Raw genomic sequence first — 18,536 nt, 5'->3', positions numbered from 1 at the left:
CATTTACATAGACGATCTGGAGGAGGGGGCTGAGCATAGGGTAACAAAATTTGCTAATGACACGAAGATGAGTGGAAAAGCGAATTGCATGGAAGGCGTGGAAAGTCTACAGAGAGATCTGGATAGGCTGAGTGAGTGGGCGAGGACCTGGCAAATGGAGTATAACATTAGTAAATGTGAAGTTATCCACTTTGGTAGAAATAATAGTAGGAGGGATTATTATTTAAAGGGTGAAAAGCTGCAGCATGCTACAGTGCAGAGAGACCTGGGAGTCCTTGTTCATGAATTGCAAAAATCCAGTCTGCAGGTGCAGCAGGTGATCAAGAAGGCGAATGGAATGTTGGCCTTTATAGCGAGGGGGATAGAATATAAAAGCAGGGAGGTCTTGCTGCAACTGCACAGGGCACTGGTGAGGCCGCAGCTGGAGTACTGTGTGCAGTTTTGGTCCCCATATTTGCAAAAGGATATATTGGCCTTAGAGGGAGTACAGAGAAGGTTCACCAGGCTGATACCGGAGATGAGGGGGTTAGCTTATGGAGAGAGATTGAATAGACTGGGTCTGTACTCTTTAGAGTTTAGAAAACTGAGGGGGGATCTTATAGAGACTTACGAGATAATGAAGGGGCTAGATAGGGTAGAGGTAGAGAGATTCTTCCCACTTAGAAAAGATAGCAAAACTAGAGGACACAGCCTCAAAATAAGGGGGAGGCGGTTTAGAACAGAGTTGAGGAGGAACCTCTTCACTCAAAGGGTGGTGAATCCCTGGAATTCTCTGCCCATTGAAGCGGTGGAGGCTACCTCGTTGAATATATATAAGTCACGGGCTGATAGATTTCTGATAGACAAGGGAATTAAGGGTTATGGGGAGAAAGCGGGAAAGTGGAACTGATTCACTTCAGATCAGCCTTGATCTCATTGAATGGCGGGGCAGGCTCGAAGGGCTAGATGGCCTACTCCTGCTCCTATTTCTTATGTTCTTATGTAAAATGCTATCCTGCAAAACAGAATCGGGGCAGGCGTACCTGTAAAATTCCATCCATCATTTTGCATGGGGCCCAGTATCAAGTCCAATGAGGCCCTCCTTCACAGAAAAAGTTGATCTGAGAACAGGTGATGGGTTATTCACTTTTCCAGTGATGTTGACTTTGCACAGTGAGGTCGGCAGAGATGAATCAATCTTGTGGGCAATGGGACAGAATTTTCAGCCGAGGCTGTGTAGATGGGACTAGGTGGGCAGACCAGGGCTCAAGAGTCCCCTGCCCATAATGTTTCCAGTCGCATGATAAAATGGCAGTCTGACTGTGCAGTTTGGCAAAGTGACGTTGCTGGTTTCACAGCCAGAGGCTGTCACATGACTCGCACCACAGTGCACAGTCTTTGATAAAACACGTGCATCCCTCGTCTGGGTCCCCGAGATGGTTGAATGTCCCAACCATTGTGAATTGAGAGAAATGTTGCAGGGCAAGTTGTCTAAGAGGATGAGGAAACTCCTGTTGCCCAGCCTGATTATGAATTTCAAATCATCCTTGCAAGTTTTCTTTCAATTTGGTCTATGCAGCCCATGGTGGGCTGCTGGATGCTCTGTGAACGAATGATCGAGCTTCCCCCATTCTGTCCGGTTAGCATCTTTTGATCGAGATGACCAACAGGCATAAATTTACCCATTCTATGTCTTTGTCTAGTTCGAATTTTTTAGAGATAGCAATTTGCACATTATACTTTATGTATATTTTATTGAAAAAAGTTACAGGGTGAGGTCTTAGTCTCTCAAATTTGGCATCTGCCATTTTCCAATCAATCTGCTTCATTGGCTTTACCGAAGTTGCTCGGCACATTGCCCCTGCGTTGGTGTGATGACTTCTTTCCAAAGATTTCATCAGAAGACATTCCCATGTGCCCACGCCTCAGGGTGCAACATCAAGTCTAAATATAAATGCAGGGTTACAACGAAGGACAATGTTCCAGCTGGAACCAAAGGTTTTGTTCGTCATAAAGCTCACAATGCAATTATATAGATAAACACCAAAATGTGCTTATCTTTCATTAGAAATATCAAATGTAAGTCTGGTTATTTTGCCAGAGATATGCAGCACTTAGCACACAAAGTTATCGATAAAAAATGATAAGTTCAGTATATTAAGGCAAAGCAGGGAACCAACGGTACACTAGCTGCAAGATGGCAAAGCTTCTACTTGCGACTGGTGAGTTTGCTTTCTCGTGTGAATATATTTTACGCTTTAAGATTTTATTCAGGAATTAAATTGGGAATAGAACAAGGTGAAGACTCCTTCCCAGTTTCTTTGTAATTAAATCAACTCTTGTTGAAGGTTTTGGCCTTACTTACATACTCATTTTGTCACAGTTTAATGTTGAGACACTTATACTTATTCAGGTCAAACCTAGCTTGGTGAGTCCATTTACTGCTGCATGTTACCTGCTGAGGGATTATTGAAGAAATTTTACCATTTATTTTTTGCTTTTGATTGTAACAGCAAATTTTATTTTACACATTCATAGAAATTCTACACTGCAGAAGCAGGTCATTTGGCCCTTCAAGCCTGCACCAGCTTTCCAATTGAGTGTCCCACCCAGACCCTATCCACGTAAGCCCAAGTATTTACCCGCTAATTGCCCTAACCTACATATTTTGGGACAGCAAGGGGCAATTCAGCATGGCCAATCCACCTAACTTGCACTATGGGAGGAAACTGGAGTACCCTGAGGAACCCACACAGACACAGGGATAATGTGTGAATGCCACACAGTCAGTTATTCAAGGCCAGAATTGAACACGGGTCTTAGCCGCTGTGGGGCAGCATTGCTAACCACTCTGCCACCATGCTATCCCTTACCACTGTGCTACCCTCCTTATAACCAACTTCCTATAATCCGTCATACACCACAGAAGCTGTGTAGGTTCAATACATACTAAAAGCTTTAAATAGTGACTAGATAAAATGATTTCTGTAAACTGCAGTCATTCGTGATTTAATTTCTATTTAATTAACCTGAAGTATTATCTTCTGAGACAGCAGAGTCCTTGTAGACAAATTTGTCAGTAATATTTCAGTGTCTCATTTCATATTTCCAAGAAATGGGACAATGCTCTGTTATACAGGTCTGTTACACAACTCTGTTATACAATTCAGGTCATTCATCTGCTCTAAAACCCTCACACAATTCTTTTCTACTTGTGGATTTGATTTTCCCAAAGTTCCTACATAAACTAGAGTTCATCTAAAACTGTCCATATCCAAACTCAAACCAAGTCCTGTTCAGCCATCACCCTTGTGCTTACTGATCCTATTTTGGCCTTCCATCTGGCAACAGCCAATCATAAATTCCCATCGTTTTACTCAAATCATTCCAAAGGCCTGACCCTTTCTCACGACTGTGACATGCTTGAGCTCTGCAAGCCTCCAAGATCTCCACCCTCCTCTAAATCTGGCCTTTTTGCATTCTGGCTTTTAGTCACAGCAACATTATGTCCATGCCTTCAGATGCTCAGGTCTTAACCTCTGGAAATCTGCCCCCAACCTTTCCATCACTCTTCCATTCTCTCCTTCCTCAGGAAGTTGCTTCATTCCTATCTGTTTGACCAAACTTTTCCTGATCTGCCCTAATACCTCCACAGCCAGAGGAGGCCTAGAAGATTCTGCCTTTAGCCATAGCATCATTATGTCCATGGTCTGGAGGTCATAGTTGTAGATAAGGCATAAACCTTTTAGAACTCAGGTGAGGATATGTTTCTTTGCCCAGAGAGTGGTGAATGTGTGAAACTCACTACCACAGAATGTGGTTGAGGCCAAATGTGGTGATTCCAAGAAGAAATTAAATACAGCTCTTAGGGCTAAAGGGATATGGAGGGAGGAGGGGAATCAGGATATTGATTTTGACGATCAGCCATGATCATAATGGGGAAGGCACAATGACACAGTGGTTAGCATTACTGCCTCACAGAGCCAGGGACCCGGGTTTGATACCCGGCTTGGGTCAATGTCTGTGTGGAATCTGCATGTTTTCCCCGTGCTTGTGTGGGTTTCCACCGGGTGCTCTGGTTTCCTCCCACAGTCCAAAGATGTGCAGATTAGGTTGATTGGCCATGCTAAATTGACCTTGGTGTCAGGGGGATTAGCAGGGTAAATATGTGGGGTTATGGGAATAGGGCCTGAGTGAGATTGAGGTCAGTGCAGACTTGATGGGATGAATGACTTCCATCCGCACTGTAAGGATGCTATGATAATGACTAGTGGAGCAGTTTAGAAGGACAAAATGGCCTGCTCTTGTTTCGAGTTTTATTTCAGTCCCTAGACATCTGCATCGCACAGCCTCTCACTTCTTCCTCAGCATAAAAATTAAATCCTATCTGTTTGACCAAAATTTTCCTCACTTTGTCTGAACATCTCCTTGCATGGCTCAGTTTCAATATTTTGTCTGACAATTGCTTCCATTGAGTTAAGTTCTGGTTGCTTTGTTAGATTAATGTTTCAAGAGCTTGATTATTGCCAAGTTTAGGGAGAAATCCTCTTGAAAACTTCACCCCAGCGATTAAGTACGTTTATAAGGGAAGGCAGGTCAACACAAAGAATTTAGGCCAGTGGACCAATTGTTCTTTCATCAGTCCATGCAGTTATTTTCTAACGCTATGTATTCCTGTCATTTCTCACCTCGACATTCATTGAAAAGCTCTACCTGTTGATAACATATGAATTTCAGACGGCAGAACTTTGTTCCAACTGCGCAATAGCATTATTTCATTAAAAAAACGTTCTAAATCAATCGGCCTGCAATGAATTCCACCGATGAAATGTCATTACATTGTTGTATGAAGATGTAAGAATACAGAGGTTTATTTGTGATATTTGTCCAGCAAATAGCAGTCAACAAATTCAGTCATCAGTATAACCGTGGCAGATGTATTTATAAGAATATCGATGATACATCAATGCACTGAACACCTCATCAAAACAGCTCAGGACTCCTGCATTGTTTCATTGAGCTAAGTTACTAGAACTCAAACTTAAAACACTAGAGCTAAAATATTGTTGTGAACCTCTGAAACTTCAGACCTTATTTTCTCATAACTTTTAACACTTCTTCTATATGCTTTATTACAGCGGTGGTCTTGTTGGCGTGCCTGGAATTGGGTAAGTCTCTGCATAATTTCAAGCTTTTTTACAATTGAATGTGATGAGTTTGAGCGCTGTCCCTGATTTACATTTTATCTCACGGACAGGCTCTGCCTACAGACTGGTCTGTTATTTTGCAAACTGGGCTCAGTACAGACCAGGCGCGGCAAAGTACACTCCAGAGAACATCCCCCCTTGCATGTGTACTCACCTGATCTATGCTTTTGCTGTCATGAAGAACAACAAAGTTAGCACCTTTGAATGGAATGATGTGACTATGTACAAACAGTTCAATGCTCTTAAATCCAGGTACTGTATGCTGGTAACAAACTCTTGAATTCAATGAAGTTTTAATCAACTAGGCATTTTTTCTGTTTTCCAGGAAAGAAGAATTTCTCTACACTTAAATTCCTATATTTTATTTCTTACTTGTTTCTTTAGACTCCTGTCTTAATTCTCATCCTAAGACGGGCGGCACCGTGGCACAATGGTTAGCACTGCTGCCTCAGAGAGCCAGGGACCTGGGGTCAATCTCTGGCTTAGGTCACCATCTGTATGGAATTTGCACATTCTCCCTGTGTCTGTATGGGTTTCCTCTGGGTGCTCCAGTTTCTTCCCACAATTCAAATATGTACGGGTTAGGTTGATTGGACATGCTAAATTGCCCCTGAATGTCAGGAGGGCTAGCTAGGATAAATGTATTGAGTTATGGGGTTAGAGCCTGGGTGGGATTGCGGTCGGTGCAAACTCAATGGGCCAAATGGCCTCTTCCTCCCATTGGGGGTGGCACAGTGGTTAACACTGCTGCCTCACAGCTCCAGAGACCTGAGTGCGATTCCAGCTTGAGTCACTGTCTGTGTGGAATTTGCATGGGTTTCCTCTGGGTGCTCCGGTTTCCTCCCACGGTCCAGTGATGTGTGGGTTGGGTGCATTGGCCATGCTAAATTGCCCATAGTGTCCTGAGATGCATAGGTTAGAGGATTAGTAGGGTAAGTATGGGCAGTTATGGGGATAGGGCTTGGGTGGAATTATTGTTGGTGCAGACTCGATGGGCCGAACTGTAGGGTTTCTATGATTCTATGTATCTGGGCTGTAGGATTATATGGTTCAATGAAGACGATATAAGTTATAATAATAATTATAATGATGGGGCAGACAGGAAAGACTCATTTCTCCCAGTTCATGGTGCACAGTGGCACAGTGGTTAGCACTGCTGCCTTACAGTGCCAATGACCCAGGTTCCATTCTGGCCTTGGGTGACTGTGTGGAGTTTGCACATTCTCCCCATGTCTGCATGGATCTCCTCCGGATAATTGGCTTTCCTCCCATGTCAAAAATGTGCAGGTTAGATGGATTGGCCATGCTAAATTGAAGCTTAGTGTCCAAAAGCATGTAGGTTATGTGTATTTGACTTGGTAAATTAATGGGGTTATGGTGACAGGGCCGTGCTGTTTCAGAGAGTCAGTGCAGACTTGATGCGTCAAATAGCCTCCTTCTGCACTGCAGGGATTTAGGGTTCTATGGTGGTGAAAGGATCAAATACCAGGTGGCATAGATTTAAGGTGATTGGTAGAAGGATTAGATGGGACATCAAGAAAAGCTTTTTCACCCACACTGGCTCTATCTGAGTGGGTGGTTGTGAAATTTAAAAGCTACCTGGATTGACATCTGAATTTCTGTAACCTGCAAAGCTCAGACAAGGTACTGGAAAGTCAGAATAAAATGAGTGGCTAGTTCATTTTTTCACAGAGGCTAAATGGCTTCTTTCTATACAGTAACCTTTCTATGGTTATATGACTTTAAAGGATCAGCAGGTTACGTGACCCCAATCAGTCTTGTCTTAAGGGGACAAAGAATATATTCACTGAGCCCTGCTTCACATGAGCAGGAGACACACATCCATTGAATAACTCAGTGAAGAATAGTAAACTACTGCAGAGAGCATTTCAAACTTGTACATAAATTAGGGCCATGTCACATTGTTATAGATTCTGTTCAGGACTGAGATACTGAACCTTAATTATTTGCAATATTGAAGAGCGTGCTCTTATAAATATTAGGACTGTTATGTATTGGAGTAATATTCTAATTGTACTAAATGTATTTCATTCCCTCAACTATGTTATTTCTAATTCAGCTATTTGTTTTATTCACAACAGGAATGGAAACCTTAAAACAATGCTCTCTGTTGGAGGCTGGAACTTCGGAAGTCGAAAGTAAGATTGAAAGATTGTTGGTTTAGTGAAGCATTTTTAAAAAAAATTTCATTAGGTAAGACTAGTTCATTAACAAATACTGTCTTGCTTCCAAACATATGTTGGCAAGAGTCATCAATGTGTGTTGGAAGCCCAAGAGAACAGTTTTACACTTGTTTCACTGTCAGTTTTCCTATCAATGTCGATTTTGCGTTAACTTTCTCTATAGATTCAGTGCTATGGTTGCCACGCCCGAAACTCGTCAAATATTCATAAAATCAGCAATTACCTTCCTGCGCAAATACGGATTCGATGGTTTGGACATTGACTGGGAGTATCCTGGGGCAAGAGGTAGCCCATGGAAAGATAAACATCTCTTTACAGTCTTATTACAGGTAGGAACCTAACTGGCATATTACTCAGTTTAAAAATTGTCAGAAATTGAATTCTACAGACAGGTTAATTTGCTTGTCATTTGTTGAAAAGTGCTGCATCATGTAAGTAAAGGAGGCACATGACCATGTTAGTGTCAGTGACATGTCCTTGTGTGAATGTGAGAAGCAAATTTGGAGATATCAGTGATCTTAGAAGAAATTGCCACAAATAAACCTTAGTGTTAAAGTGATATATTTCTTGTTGTGGATTAGAAACATGGGAACATGAATAATCTTTGAGTTAATCCTCTATTCGATGAGATTCCAAGAATAGTTCATTGAAATCATTATAATTAAGTGTTCTTCTTTTTAATTAATTTAATTAGTTAGCTAAAGAGTTTATATTTCAGAGGGCAATTACATTTACCCTCAATTTCTTCATCTCCACTCTTGAAGGCACTGACAGACTCTGGGGTACCCTGTTCTCCCAGCACCATGATTATCTAAACAGTGCATGTTACCCTACTGCCGAGTCATTGTGGAAGATGTCTAAAGTGTACTCGTCCTCAGCTGATGTCTCAGCTGAGGTCGAGGGACATGGAGTTGGGGGTAGGGTGTTAGCGTGGATAGAGGATTGGTTGTCAAATAGGAGGCAGAGAGTGGGGGTCAACGGGTGCTATTCGGATTGGCGGATGGTGACTAGTGGAGTGCCTCAGGGGTCGGTGCTGGGGCCTCAGCTATTTACCATTTATATAGATGATCTGGAGGAGGAAACCGAGTGTAGGGTGTCGAAATTTGCCGATGACACCAAGATTGGTGGAACGGCAAATTGTGCGGAGGGTGTGGAGAGTCTGCAGAAGGATCTAGATAGGCTGGGCGAATGGGCCAGGAAATGGCAAATGGAATTTAATGTTGGCAAGTGTGAGGTGGTCCACTTTGGTAGGAAGAATGGTAGGAAGGACTATTACTTACGGGGCGAAAAACTGCAGCAGGCGACGGTGCAGAGGGACCTCGGGGTCCTTGTGCATGAGTCGCAAAAACCCAGCTTGCAGGTGCAGCAGGTGGTCAGGAAGGCGAATGGGATGCTGCCCTTCATAGAGAGGGGGATTGAATATAAAAGTAAGGAGGTCTTGCTGCAGCTGTATAGGGCATTGGTGAGGCTGCAGCTGGAGTACTGTGTGCAGTTTTGGGCGCCGCACCTGCGCAAAGATATTTTGGCCTTGGAGGGAGTGCAGAGGAGGTTTACTAGGCTGATACCGGAGTTGAGGGGGTTGAGCTATGAGGAGAGGCTGAATAAACTGGGCTTGTACTCGTTAGAGTTTAGAAGAATGAGGGGAGATCTCATTGAGATGTATAAGATGATGAATGGGATGGATAGGATAGAGGTGGAGAGACTCTTCCCGCTCAAAAAAGACAGTAGGACTAGGGGGCACAGCCTCAAGGTAAAGGGGGGGCGGTTTAGAACGGAGTTGAGGAGGAACTTCTTCACTCAAAGGGTGGTGAATCTCTGGAATTCTCTGCCCGTTGAAGTGGTGGAGGCTGCCTCGCTAAATATTTTTAAGACGCGGGTTGATGGGTTTTTGATAAGAGAGGGGATTAAGGGTTATGGGGAGAGGGCGGGAAAGTGGAACTGAGCCACGACAGATCAGCCATGATCTTATTGAATGGCGGGGCAGGCTCGAAGGGCTAGATGGCCTACTCCTGCTCCTGTTTCTTATGTTCTTATGTTCTTTGTATAGACATTTAATAGTGATAATCGCTGGATATTTCTCAGGATCAGAAACTTCAGTGGATTTTTCTCCATTTAAAAAAAATCCTTGAACAGCTGTTAATCTGTCTTCTGTTTAAACCCAGCTAAAACTCTAAAACTCCCTTGTGCCCAGTTCATTACCATGCTATGTTTATCTGTAGATACAGTTTTAAAACAAAGAACTCTTTGGCCAGAATTTCATAGAATCCTTACAGTATGGAAGGAGACCATTCAGCCCATCGAGCCTGCACTGACAGCAATCCCACCCAGGCTCTATCCCTCTAATCCCCCTAATTAACCCTGATAATCCCCCTGACACTAAGGGGCAATTTAGCATAGCTAATCCACCTAACCCGCTTACCCTTGGAGTGTGGGAGGAAACTGGAGCACCCAGAGGAAACCCGCATAGGCAGACACAGGGAAAATGAGCAAACTCCATGCAGTCACCTGAGGTCAGAATTGAAGTCATGATGTGGGTATGCCGGCGTTGGACTGGCGTAAACACAGTAAAAAGTCTGACAACACCAGGTTTTAGTCCAACTGATTTATTTGATATTACTCACAAGCTTTCGAGGTTTCCCTCTTCGTCAGGTGAATGGAGAGTTCTGGCCTCAGACAGAGCATATAAAGCACAGACAGTTTAGAGATTACTGATTTTGCCTGGGTTTGCAAAACCTCACTTTACTGCACTGTCTGGAGACAATACACATCTCTGTAACCTGTGATCAGTGCTCCTTCCACTCACATTGTCAGCCACTTCAGGTCTTGAACAGCAGGTTAGGTGTAAGGATTCGCATTCTAATCAGTTATCTCTAAACTGTCTGTGCTTTATATGCTCTGTCTGAGGCCAGAACTCTCCATTCACCTGACGAAGAGGGAAACCTCGAAAGCTTGTGAGTAATATCAAATAAATTGGTTGGACTAAAACCTGGTGTTGTCAGACTTTTTACTGTCAGAATTGAACCCAGGTCCCTGGCGTTGTGCGGCAGCAGTGCTAACCACTACGCCACCATACTACTTCCATTTTGTGCAATCTGTTAATTATGCTAACTACAGTTTCTTTTTGATGTTTAGGAAATGATGACTGCCTTTGAAGCAGAAGGAAAAAGTATTGGGAAACCAAGACTGCTACTTTCAGCTGCAGTGGCAGCCGGAGTATCCACTATTCAGACCGCCTATGAGGTTCCACAGCTGGGAAAGTGAGTATTGCCTTCCTTCTTTAGCACCAACATCAAGAAGATCAACTCACTCAAAATCAGCCATCTTCAATTAGCTCATTACATACAATCATCATTTTTCCTTGCTCTAATTTACAACGAATGTGTTTTTTTCCTCTAGCACTGTCTAAGCTAAATAATAGATTTTCTATTATCATATTTAATCTTTTCATTACTGCGCATGTCTCATCTTGACCATTTAAAAGAACAAAGAACAAAGAGCAACACAGCACAGGAAACAGGCCCTTCGGCCCAATGAGCCCGCGCCGCCATCTTAACAATGTATTTTTCCTACACGTCCCTTGACCCGTGTCTATGCTTATGGTACCCCCATTGGAAACCAGATTCAGGGGAGAATAATTTAGGGACAATTTGTTCCACCAATCAGCCTAAGAGCACATCTTTGGGGTGTGGGAGGAAACCGGAGCACCCGGAGGAAACCCACACAACTACAGGGAGAATGCGCAAACTCCCACAGACGCTGGCCCATATCCATGTATCTGCACAGCTAGCAGTGATAGTCACTGAGCTGTTGTGGTGCCCATCTGCTGGTCCCGTTTTAAGCATACACAAATGATGCAAAGTACTAGGCCACTCTCGAAACATCCAAGAGCAGCCCACGCACGACCCACCGTGTGCATGCATTTCTCTGTGAAAATAATATCTTCAGGCCATGCTGAAGATCTGGAATCTCACCATCGCAATGGCAGTTAGGGATAGGGAATAAACGCAAGCCTTGACAATGATACTTACGTACCAATAATCAAAAATCTGTCGGACTCTTCCTCCTTAAGCCATTTAAGATAGTCTACCTATATCCCAATTATGATAGGATAACCAAACCTTCTGTCTTTCTCCTGAATTGGCTTTACAATTCATCTGTGCAATACCATCATTGTTTTCCCTGGTTTACATCATAGTGCCTTGAGATGAATCTCCTAATAGATTTGCTCCATCATTCACATTGACCAGATATTTTGTAGGTATGATCTCTGGTTGCTCTCAATTTTTCTTTTCTCTCCAATCCTTATCAGCAGAGACTATTTCCTGTTATATAAGTTTTCCATTATTTATTTCTAAAAGTATTTTGCTCATTAAAATTAAAATTTATCAGCCATATTTCAGTCCCCATATATCATTCATTATTTTGTCGAAGATAGTGGCATGGAACCTCTGCCCACGTTCCCTGATCTTCTTCTGTAACTTCAACAGAAGATTGACAGAAAATGCTAAGTGTCACGTTCACAGATCTACTGCTGAAGTTATGGTAGACAATTAGGAAGTTGCATCAAGTCCAGAGCTAAGCAGAGATACAGCTACTTGAAGTAGTTTGTGCTATTTCATTCAATGCTTAGATTAAAATTTGTAAATGATCGTGAAGTGTTCAGAAAATATTACTGGATGATTCAGGAAAATCTATATGCTATTTTCCTCTCTTTGTGAACTCTGAAATTATGACCAGAAATCTCCCATCCCACCAGCCACTGTAATTCTAGCAGACCATGTAAAGTTCATTAAAGTCGGGCAGGAGTCTCTGGTTTTTCAGACTAGCGCGTCCGGAGAATCCTGCCCGATGACACAAAGCAGCATGTTTGTTCACAATTAATGTTATCAAGACTATCCTTGTCAAATTATTCCATAATAATTGGGATGATGGACCATGACCCATAGGCTGGAATTTTACTGTCCTGCCCGCCACGGGAATCGGAGGGCAGACCATGGAAAAATCCGTTGACCGTGGGTAGGATTTTCCAGTTTCGGGGTTGACCGAGGCCAGAAAATCCCATCCTTCGGGAAGAATTTTACCGGCACGTCCACCCAAGGTTCAAACAATCTCGCCTGAGGCCAATGGAGGATGCCGTTCTCCAAGCCTCAGCCGTCCCTGGAATTAGGTGCAGGCGTGCCAATAAAATTCCAGCCATAGTGTGTGATTGTAGCATTGCTGCAAAGAATAAGGCATAAAACAAGCTAAAAGGAAGTGAATCATAAATTGAGTTTTAGAGTATTGGAGAATGTGAAAACAGCAAATAAAGCTAAAAACTATATATATTTTATATGTAAGATAACAATGTTATTTCCTTTTTACAGAATTCTAGATTTCTTCAATGTGATGACATATGACTTCTATGGTCCATGGAATCACTTTGTTGGAGAAAATAGTCCTCTTTATGCTCTTCCTAATACCTACGGAAATAATCATTTATTCAACATGGTTTGTATTCATGAATATTATTTATTTCACTTTTATAGCAGTACTAATTTAAATTTTACAACTGAGTGAATTGCTTGCAGTCTATACATTAATGTTACCAATCTCTCCACAGGCTGGAACCATCAAATACTGGAAGCAACAAGGCGCTCCTGCAGAGAAACTGAATGCTGGGTTCGCTGGCTATGGTCACACATTCAGACTGAGCACATCCAACACAGCTCCCGGTGCCCCAGCAAGTGGCGGTGGACCAGCTGGACATTATACACAGCAATCTGGTTTCCTGGGTTACTTTGAGGTACATTTGGTGCCACTAATAGATTGAATATTAAATGCGAATAGACCGGATATCTAAGTTCCTGGAAAATGGTGTATTTTGACATGGGATTCTGTACAGCAGAATTTTCCCGTCCTGCCCACTACGGGAATCATAGTGGACAAGGCAGACGAACCATGCAAAGGTCTTGCAGCGAGTGTGGCCAGAAAATCCTGCCCATTATCTATTTTGGCATTCATAATCCATCATCTTTCTTAAAGTGGATGAAAGGATGATAGACAATTTAATGGGCAAGAATTTGTTTTTTTCAAATGAAGCAAACCATTTGGATTAAATTTCAATAGTAGGTGGTATTTTGACTTTGGGTGACATGACAAAATGAGGCAGATTGATTCATCTGCCTATTTTATACCTCATGGTAAAATTGACAGTTGTGTAATGGATCCTGAATCAATATCCTCCATTTTATACAAGCATTTAAAAACAAATCATTCATTAGATTCAACGTAGAGTTTTGTGTGCTTTATGTAAGAAATTCACAAGATAACTAAGGAAACCTAGCAGGAACTAATGAATTTAAGTAGATCCTAACTGCACTTAAATTACTTCAAACCAGTAATAATTTTCAATGACAATACAATGGTCTCATCCTAATGTCTCTTTCTTTTGACAGATCTGCCTCTTCCTGAAAGGTGCTACCAAAAAGTGGGATGCTTCACAGATGGTTCCTTATGCCTATAAGGGAAACATTTGGGTTGGATATGATGATCCTCAAAGCTTTGACGACAAGGTCTGCTTTACGTAATTGTTGTATACTTTAAGAGTCTTACAGTGCTTTACCGTCACATATAGCTAATATGGTGATTTTCTTTTTCCTTCCGATATTGGATTCCAGATTAAGTGGCTGAAGCAAAGCCAAATTGGAGGAGCAATGATGTGGACCCTTTCTCTGGATGATTTCAGTGGCACTTTCTGCCACCAAGGAAAATATCCTCTCATTAGTCAACTACACGATCGTCTTGATATTAACAAAGGTAATTCTTTGGGGAGAATAATCTTAACCAAGTACTCGCTGCTGCTTAATAGAAAGTCAATCCAAAGTGCTATTACCTTTGCTAAATGCGGCTAACAAATCATCCATTCAGCATGCTTTGCTTCTGAATACCTAACTTGAAGAATGTTAATGTGAATAGTTAGCACTCACAAACACCCCAAACCAAAAGTAACAGAATAATGCAGAAGCAAAGATGGCCCAGAACCTCTGTTCTTCAGGACATTGTACCTGGGGGGGTGAGGTGGCAGGCTATCACCAAATATATGATGGGGGAACCCCCACCACTCATTGGAAGCAGTCCAACAATATTAATATTGGAATATGATACAACCTCAACCTCCAAACTCAGAGCTGTTGGAGTGGAATTGAAATTAGCCTCATTTACTTTTTTAACCGAGGAGAGGTTCTGTGCACCCCCAGAAAATGTTTCTTGGCTGCGGGAGGCGGCCTGCCATTAGCCAATAGTGGGATCTTCTGGTCCCACTGCTCTCAATCGGGTTTCCCATTGAATCTACCTCCAACCACCCCCCCTCACCACTGGGTGGAAGATCCCACTGACAGGAAAAGCCAGACAATTGCCCCCATTATATCAATGCACATCAATTTTTAACCAAATTGTTGATTAATGACACTTATTTCCTTCCAGAATGTGGACCTGCTGTTGCCACCACTGCTGGTCCTCATGGGGATAAGACAAATCCTCCTGAAGTCACTACTGAACCATTTGTGCCAACGACCACCGAAGCTGAAACCACTGCTGCTCCTCCTGTGGTTAAGACAACTCCTGGTAACAGTAAATTCTGTTCTGGCAAAGCTGATGGTATGTATCCTGACCCAAAAGATAAGAACGCCTACTATGAATGTGCTGGTGGAAGGACCTACTTGGAACATTGTGCTTCTGGACTAGTCTTTGACTCTTCCTGCAAATGCTGCAACTGGCCTTGAAATAAAACAGGTACATGGACTCCACTTATATAACTAACAATGTTGGCTGGTTGCTGTGGGTTTGGGTTCACTTTGAAATTTAAATGCTGTCAACTCTCATAGGGATATAAGAATTGCGAGACAAAAAAGACCAAGGTCCAACCAGTTTGCCTCCTGCCCACCTGCGAGTCATGATCCCAGCACAGAAGGAAGCTGGTTGAGCCCATGTTCGTGTGTTGCAAACTGAGCTTTCCTCATCCTTTCCACTTAATCCTGATGGTTTCCTTCCTCCTTCAGCTGCTTCCATTTCCCTTTTGAAATCCACAATTGAAACTTCCTCCATTGCCTTCTCAGGTAGTATATTCCAAACTGTAACCATGTACATCACAAAGGCATTTTTCCTCAACTTGCCCTTGTTTTTCTTTGTCAATCGCTTTAAATATGTATCCTAAGCTTCCGACTGTCCAGCAAAAGAGGATTATATAGCCTTCCATAATCGTCATTTTTTTCCCAGAGGGTTTTATAGACAAGGAAGTGCTTTTGAAATGTGGTCACCATGCAGTCAATTAGGGCACAGCAAGATCCCAAAAACAGAACTGTGATAATGGCCTGACAATCTGCCTTATTTTCAGTGATGTTGGTTGAGGAATAAATATTGACCAAAACTCTGATGAGCAAAATAGTGCCACAAGATCTTTGACTTTCGGTTTTGTGTCTTATCCGAAAGCTGGCACCTGGGGTAGTGCCGGATTCCCTCAGCACTGCACTTGAGTGTCAGCTCCCAATTTGTAGTCAAGTCTCTGGACTGTGATTATGACCCCACACCTTCTGACATCAGGGTTAAAAGTGCTGCTGATGGAATTAAAGACATTGGGTGGGATTTTCCTGAGAATAAAATGGAGAATGTTAGGATGGATCACCTTTGAGTGGGAATATTGCTTTTTCTAATTTCATGCCAGTGATTTAATTTTAATTTTTTTGCTGCTGAACGCTAACAAACTCTAATCCTTTTCCCAGCCCGTCGCTGATTTACAGCAATGAAGCTTGGAAGACCATCAGTTTAATCATTAAAAATTTCATCACTTGTCAGAACAAGTATACAAGAACCATCACAATGCTGGCTCGATGAATTCTCTTTCCAGTAAAGATAACGATTAAACTAAAAAATAAAATCATTTGCAGAACTAATTACCTAGTATTTTCTTTAAAAATTATAAGACTGGCTTTTCTGTAATGCTTCCTCTGCCAAATGCTCTGTGCAAAGAATTCTCCTTCAGTACAGAGAGTATTGGCTGTAATTATCCAATTCTGTGTTATATTGACTGTTTAGAAGGAAACATACCAAAGTTGCAACATGGGGTGAGACCATTTGGCCCAAGCAATCCATGCTAGCACTTACTCTCCACACAAGCAAGGTCAAGTCACTGTTATCTGCCCTCTTTCCATACCTCTGCTTGAACTTAAATGCTTTCACCTCCGAAATTAGATCCAAGTTCCCCATAACACCAGCCATCAAACCAACACTGCTGGGAACAGGAACAGGCTATTCAGCCCCACTCTTGGGCTGGGGAAGGGATTTTTGGGCACTGACAGCCATGCACTATATGGTGTGCAGGGCATGATCAGTCACTTCTAGAATTTGGTCGTGGAGATGGTCAGAACCATGTTGTTTGAGATAGAGGCCACAGTCATGGTCTAGGGAGGCATCTGCTTCCTGTAAGTCAGGAGCTAAAAAGTAATGAGAGGGTGAGATATTGAATAGTCTCATTTGGGGTGGGGGGATGGATGTGGGGTCCAAGAAAGTCTGGACATGTATGGTGTGGAGATTGGGAGAGATCAAATCAACAAAGAGCATGGGGACATCAATGTTAAAGGGTTCAAGGGGGAGGAAAATAACTTGAACATGGAAATTGATGAGTTCAGTGGTAGTGGGTGATGCCAGTGAAAGGAGGAATGGGAATTATGAGGAGTTTAGGATGGAGGAGGATGTGTATGGGTGATAAGGGGAGGAAGCTGGCCTCTCAGATGAAGGTTGGCAGCACCAATTTCAAACTCACCTTGCAGTGATAAAGTTCAAACAATAAGCCAGAAAATAATTGGCCAGGCTGGGGGTCACAGGTCATGTGGGAGGAGCTCAGCACAGTTAATCTTGCCTGATTTAAGGGGCACCCTATAACTGTCTTGCTCAAACTGTAGACTGGATGGTTCACCTGACTGCTGGACTCGAGCGTCTCCCTCTTCTTAGGCAGTACCTTAGAGTCAAAGATACTAAAATTTAGTTCTCAGGTGACTGAGAAATCCAATGCAGGCTCTGTCACGGATGGTTGAAGGTGAGGGTGGGAGGGATGACCAGATTACCATGCACTCGAGGCTTGGGTTCAGCTTGCTCATGCCGATGAAGCCTGAAACGTTTAGCTCCCCTCTGTATGCATTTCTTCCACTTCAGGAAGTCATGGTCCAAGGATTCCAAGATGTTGGTGTGAATGTTGCACTTTTCCAAGGAGGCTTTCAGGGCATCTCTGAAACATTTCCTCTTTGCCATGTTGGAGCTCCAAGTAAAGTGTTTGTTTTTGGAGTCTCATGCCAGGAATGCAGATGATGTGGACTGCCCAGCAGAGCTGATCAAATGTGGTCAATGATGAATGCTTAAGGTTTTAGCCTGAGCAGCATGGGTGGTACTTCTCCAGCATTTTGAGGTGCCTGCTATACATAGCCCACAGGTAGAATTGAGTGGATCCATTAGCCGTGGACACCAATCCCATATTGGCCATAAGATATCACAGGACAACAAAAATAGGATTTGAGTCAGTGAGATTTCAGAACATGATCTCCTCCAGTCCTCCCCAGTGACATATTCAGGGTAATCCCCAGGAACGGTCCAAATCTAATTCACATTAATTTGGATGCATTATAATGTACCTTGTGAGGTTAAGATTGAATATTCAGACCCCATTGAATCTCCTCACCCACAAAGCATGAGGTCACATGGGCACAAAATATTAATGGTTTTTAAAAAAGGGAACCAGGTGCCCTGACCTTCAAGAGAGAGGAAGAAGTTGAGCACTCCTGTCGCCGCTGATCAGCAGGAGTCGTAGGTTACAGAGATTTCTGCCCAGCTTTGGGGAGTGGGGGATGGGAGGAGGCTGTGTAATGTCCTAACTATTGGTAGGGTCCTGGACCAGAACCCTAAGTTACATTTGGAAGCCAATGATGCTTGTATTTTGGTAGAAATGTGAGGAAGGGACACTTTCTTTCAGAAATAATTCCCCTGAATTTTATTGTGAAACAAACTTTATTTAACAACACAGTTAAAATATGACTCGAACAAATGAAACAACATAATGATTAACTGAATAGTTTCTAATTCATCACTGTTTCAGTTCCAAATAAGCAACATTCCTCTTACA

General features: G+C 42.6%; 1 protein-coding gene across 1 annotated transcript; it reads left to right on the top strand.

The window, feature by feature from the left end:
* Window positions 1–2,176: 2,176 nt before the first annotated feature.
* On the top strand, window positions 2,177–15,150 carry LOC145356784 (acidic mammalian chitinase-like). Its single transcript, XM_080209651.1, has 11 exons — window positions 2,177–2,201; window positions 5,118–5,147; window positions 5,237–5,438; window positions 7,289–7,345; window positions 7,554–7,719; window positions 10,523–10,647; window positions 12,754–12,877; window positions 12,990–13,172; window positions 13,825–13,941; window positions 14,047–14,185; window positions 14,852–15,150. Exons 1-11 carry the CDS (start codon window positions 2,177–2,179, stop codon window positions 15,148–15,150), a joined length of 1,467 nt encoding a protein of 488 aa, XP_080065777.1.
* The last annotated feature ends 3,386 nt before the right edge of the window (window positions 15,151–18,536 follow it).

The sequence above is a fragment of the Carcharhinus amblyrhynchos genome, chromosome 22 (genome assembly GCF_965287045.1).
Source record: "Carcharhinus amblyrhynchos chromosome 22, sCarAmb.v2.hapA, whole genome shotgun sequence".
NCBI classification, from domain to species: Eukaryota; Metazoa; Chordata; class Chondrichthyes; order Carcharhiniformes; family Carcharhinidae; genus Carcharhinus; species Carcharhinus amblyrhynchos.
This window is presented reverse-complemented; position numbering and strand designations above follow the sequence as displayed.

Excerpts from the sequence above, each read along its gene's own strand:
- LOC145356784 (XM_080209651.1), top strand. The coding sequence starts at position 2,177 with ATGGCAAAGCTTCTACTTGCGACTG. Across the intron at positions 10,648-12,753 it reads GAGGTTCCACAGCTGGGAAA|AATTCTAGATTTCTTCAATG; the intron begins GTGAGTATTGCC and ends TCCTTTTTACAG. Across the intron at positions 14,186-14,851 it reads TCGTCTTGATATTAACAAAG|AATGTGGACCTGCTGTTGCC; the intron begins GTAATTCTTTGG and ends ATTTCCTTCCAG.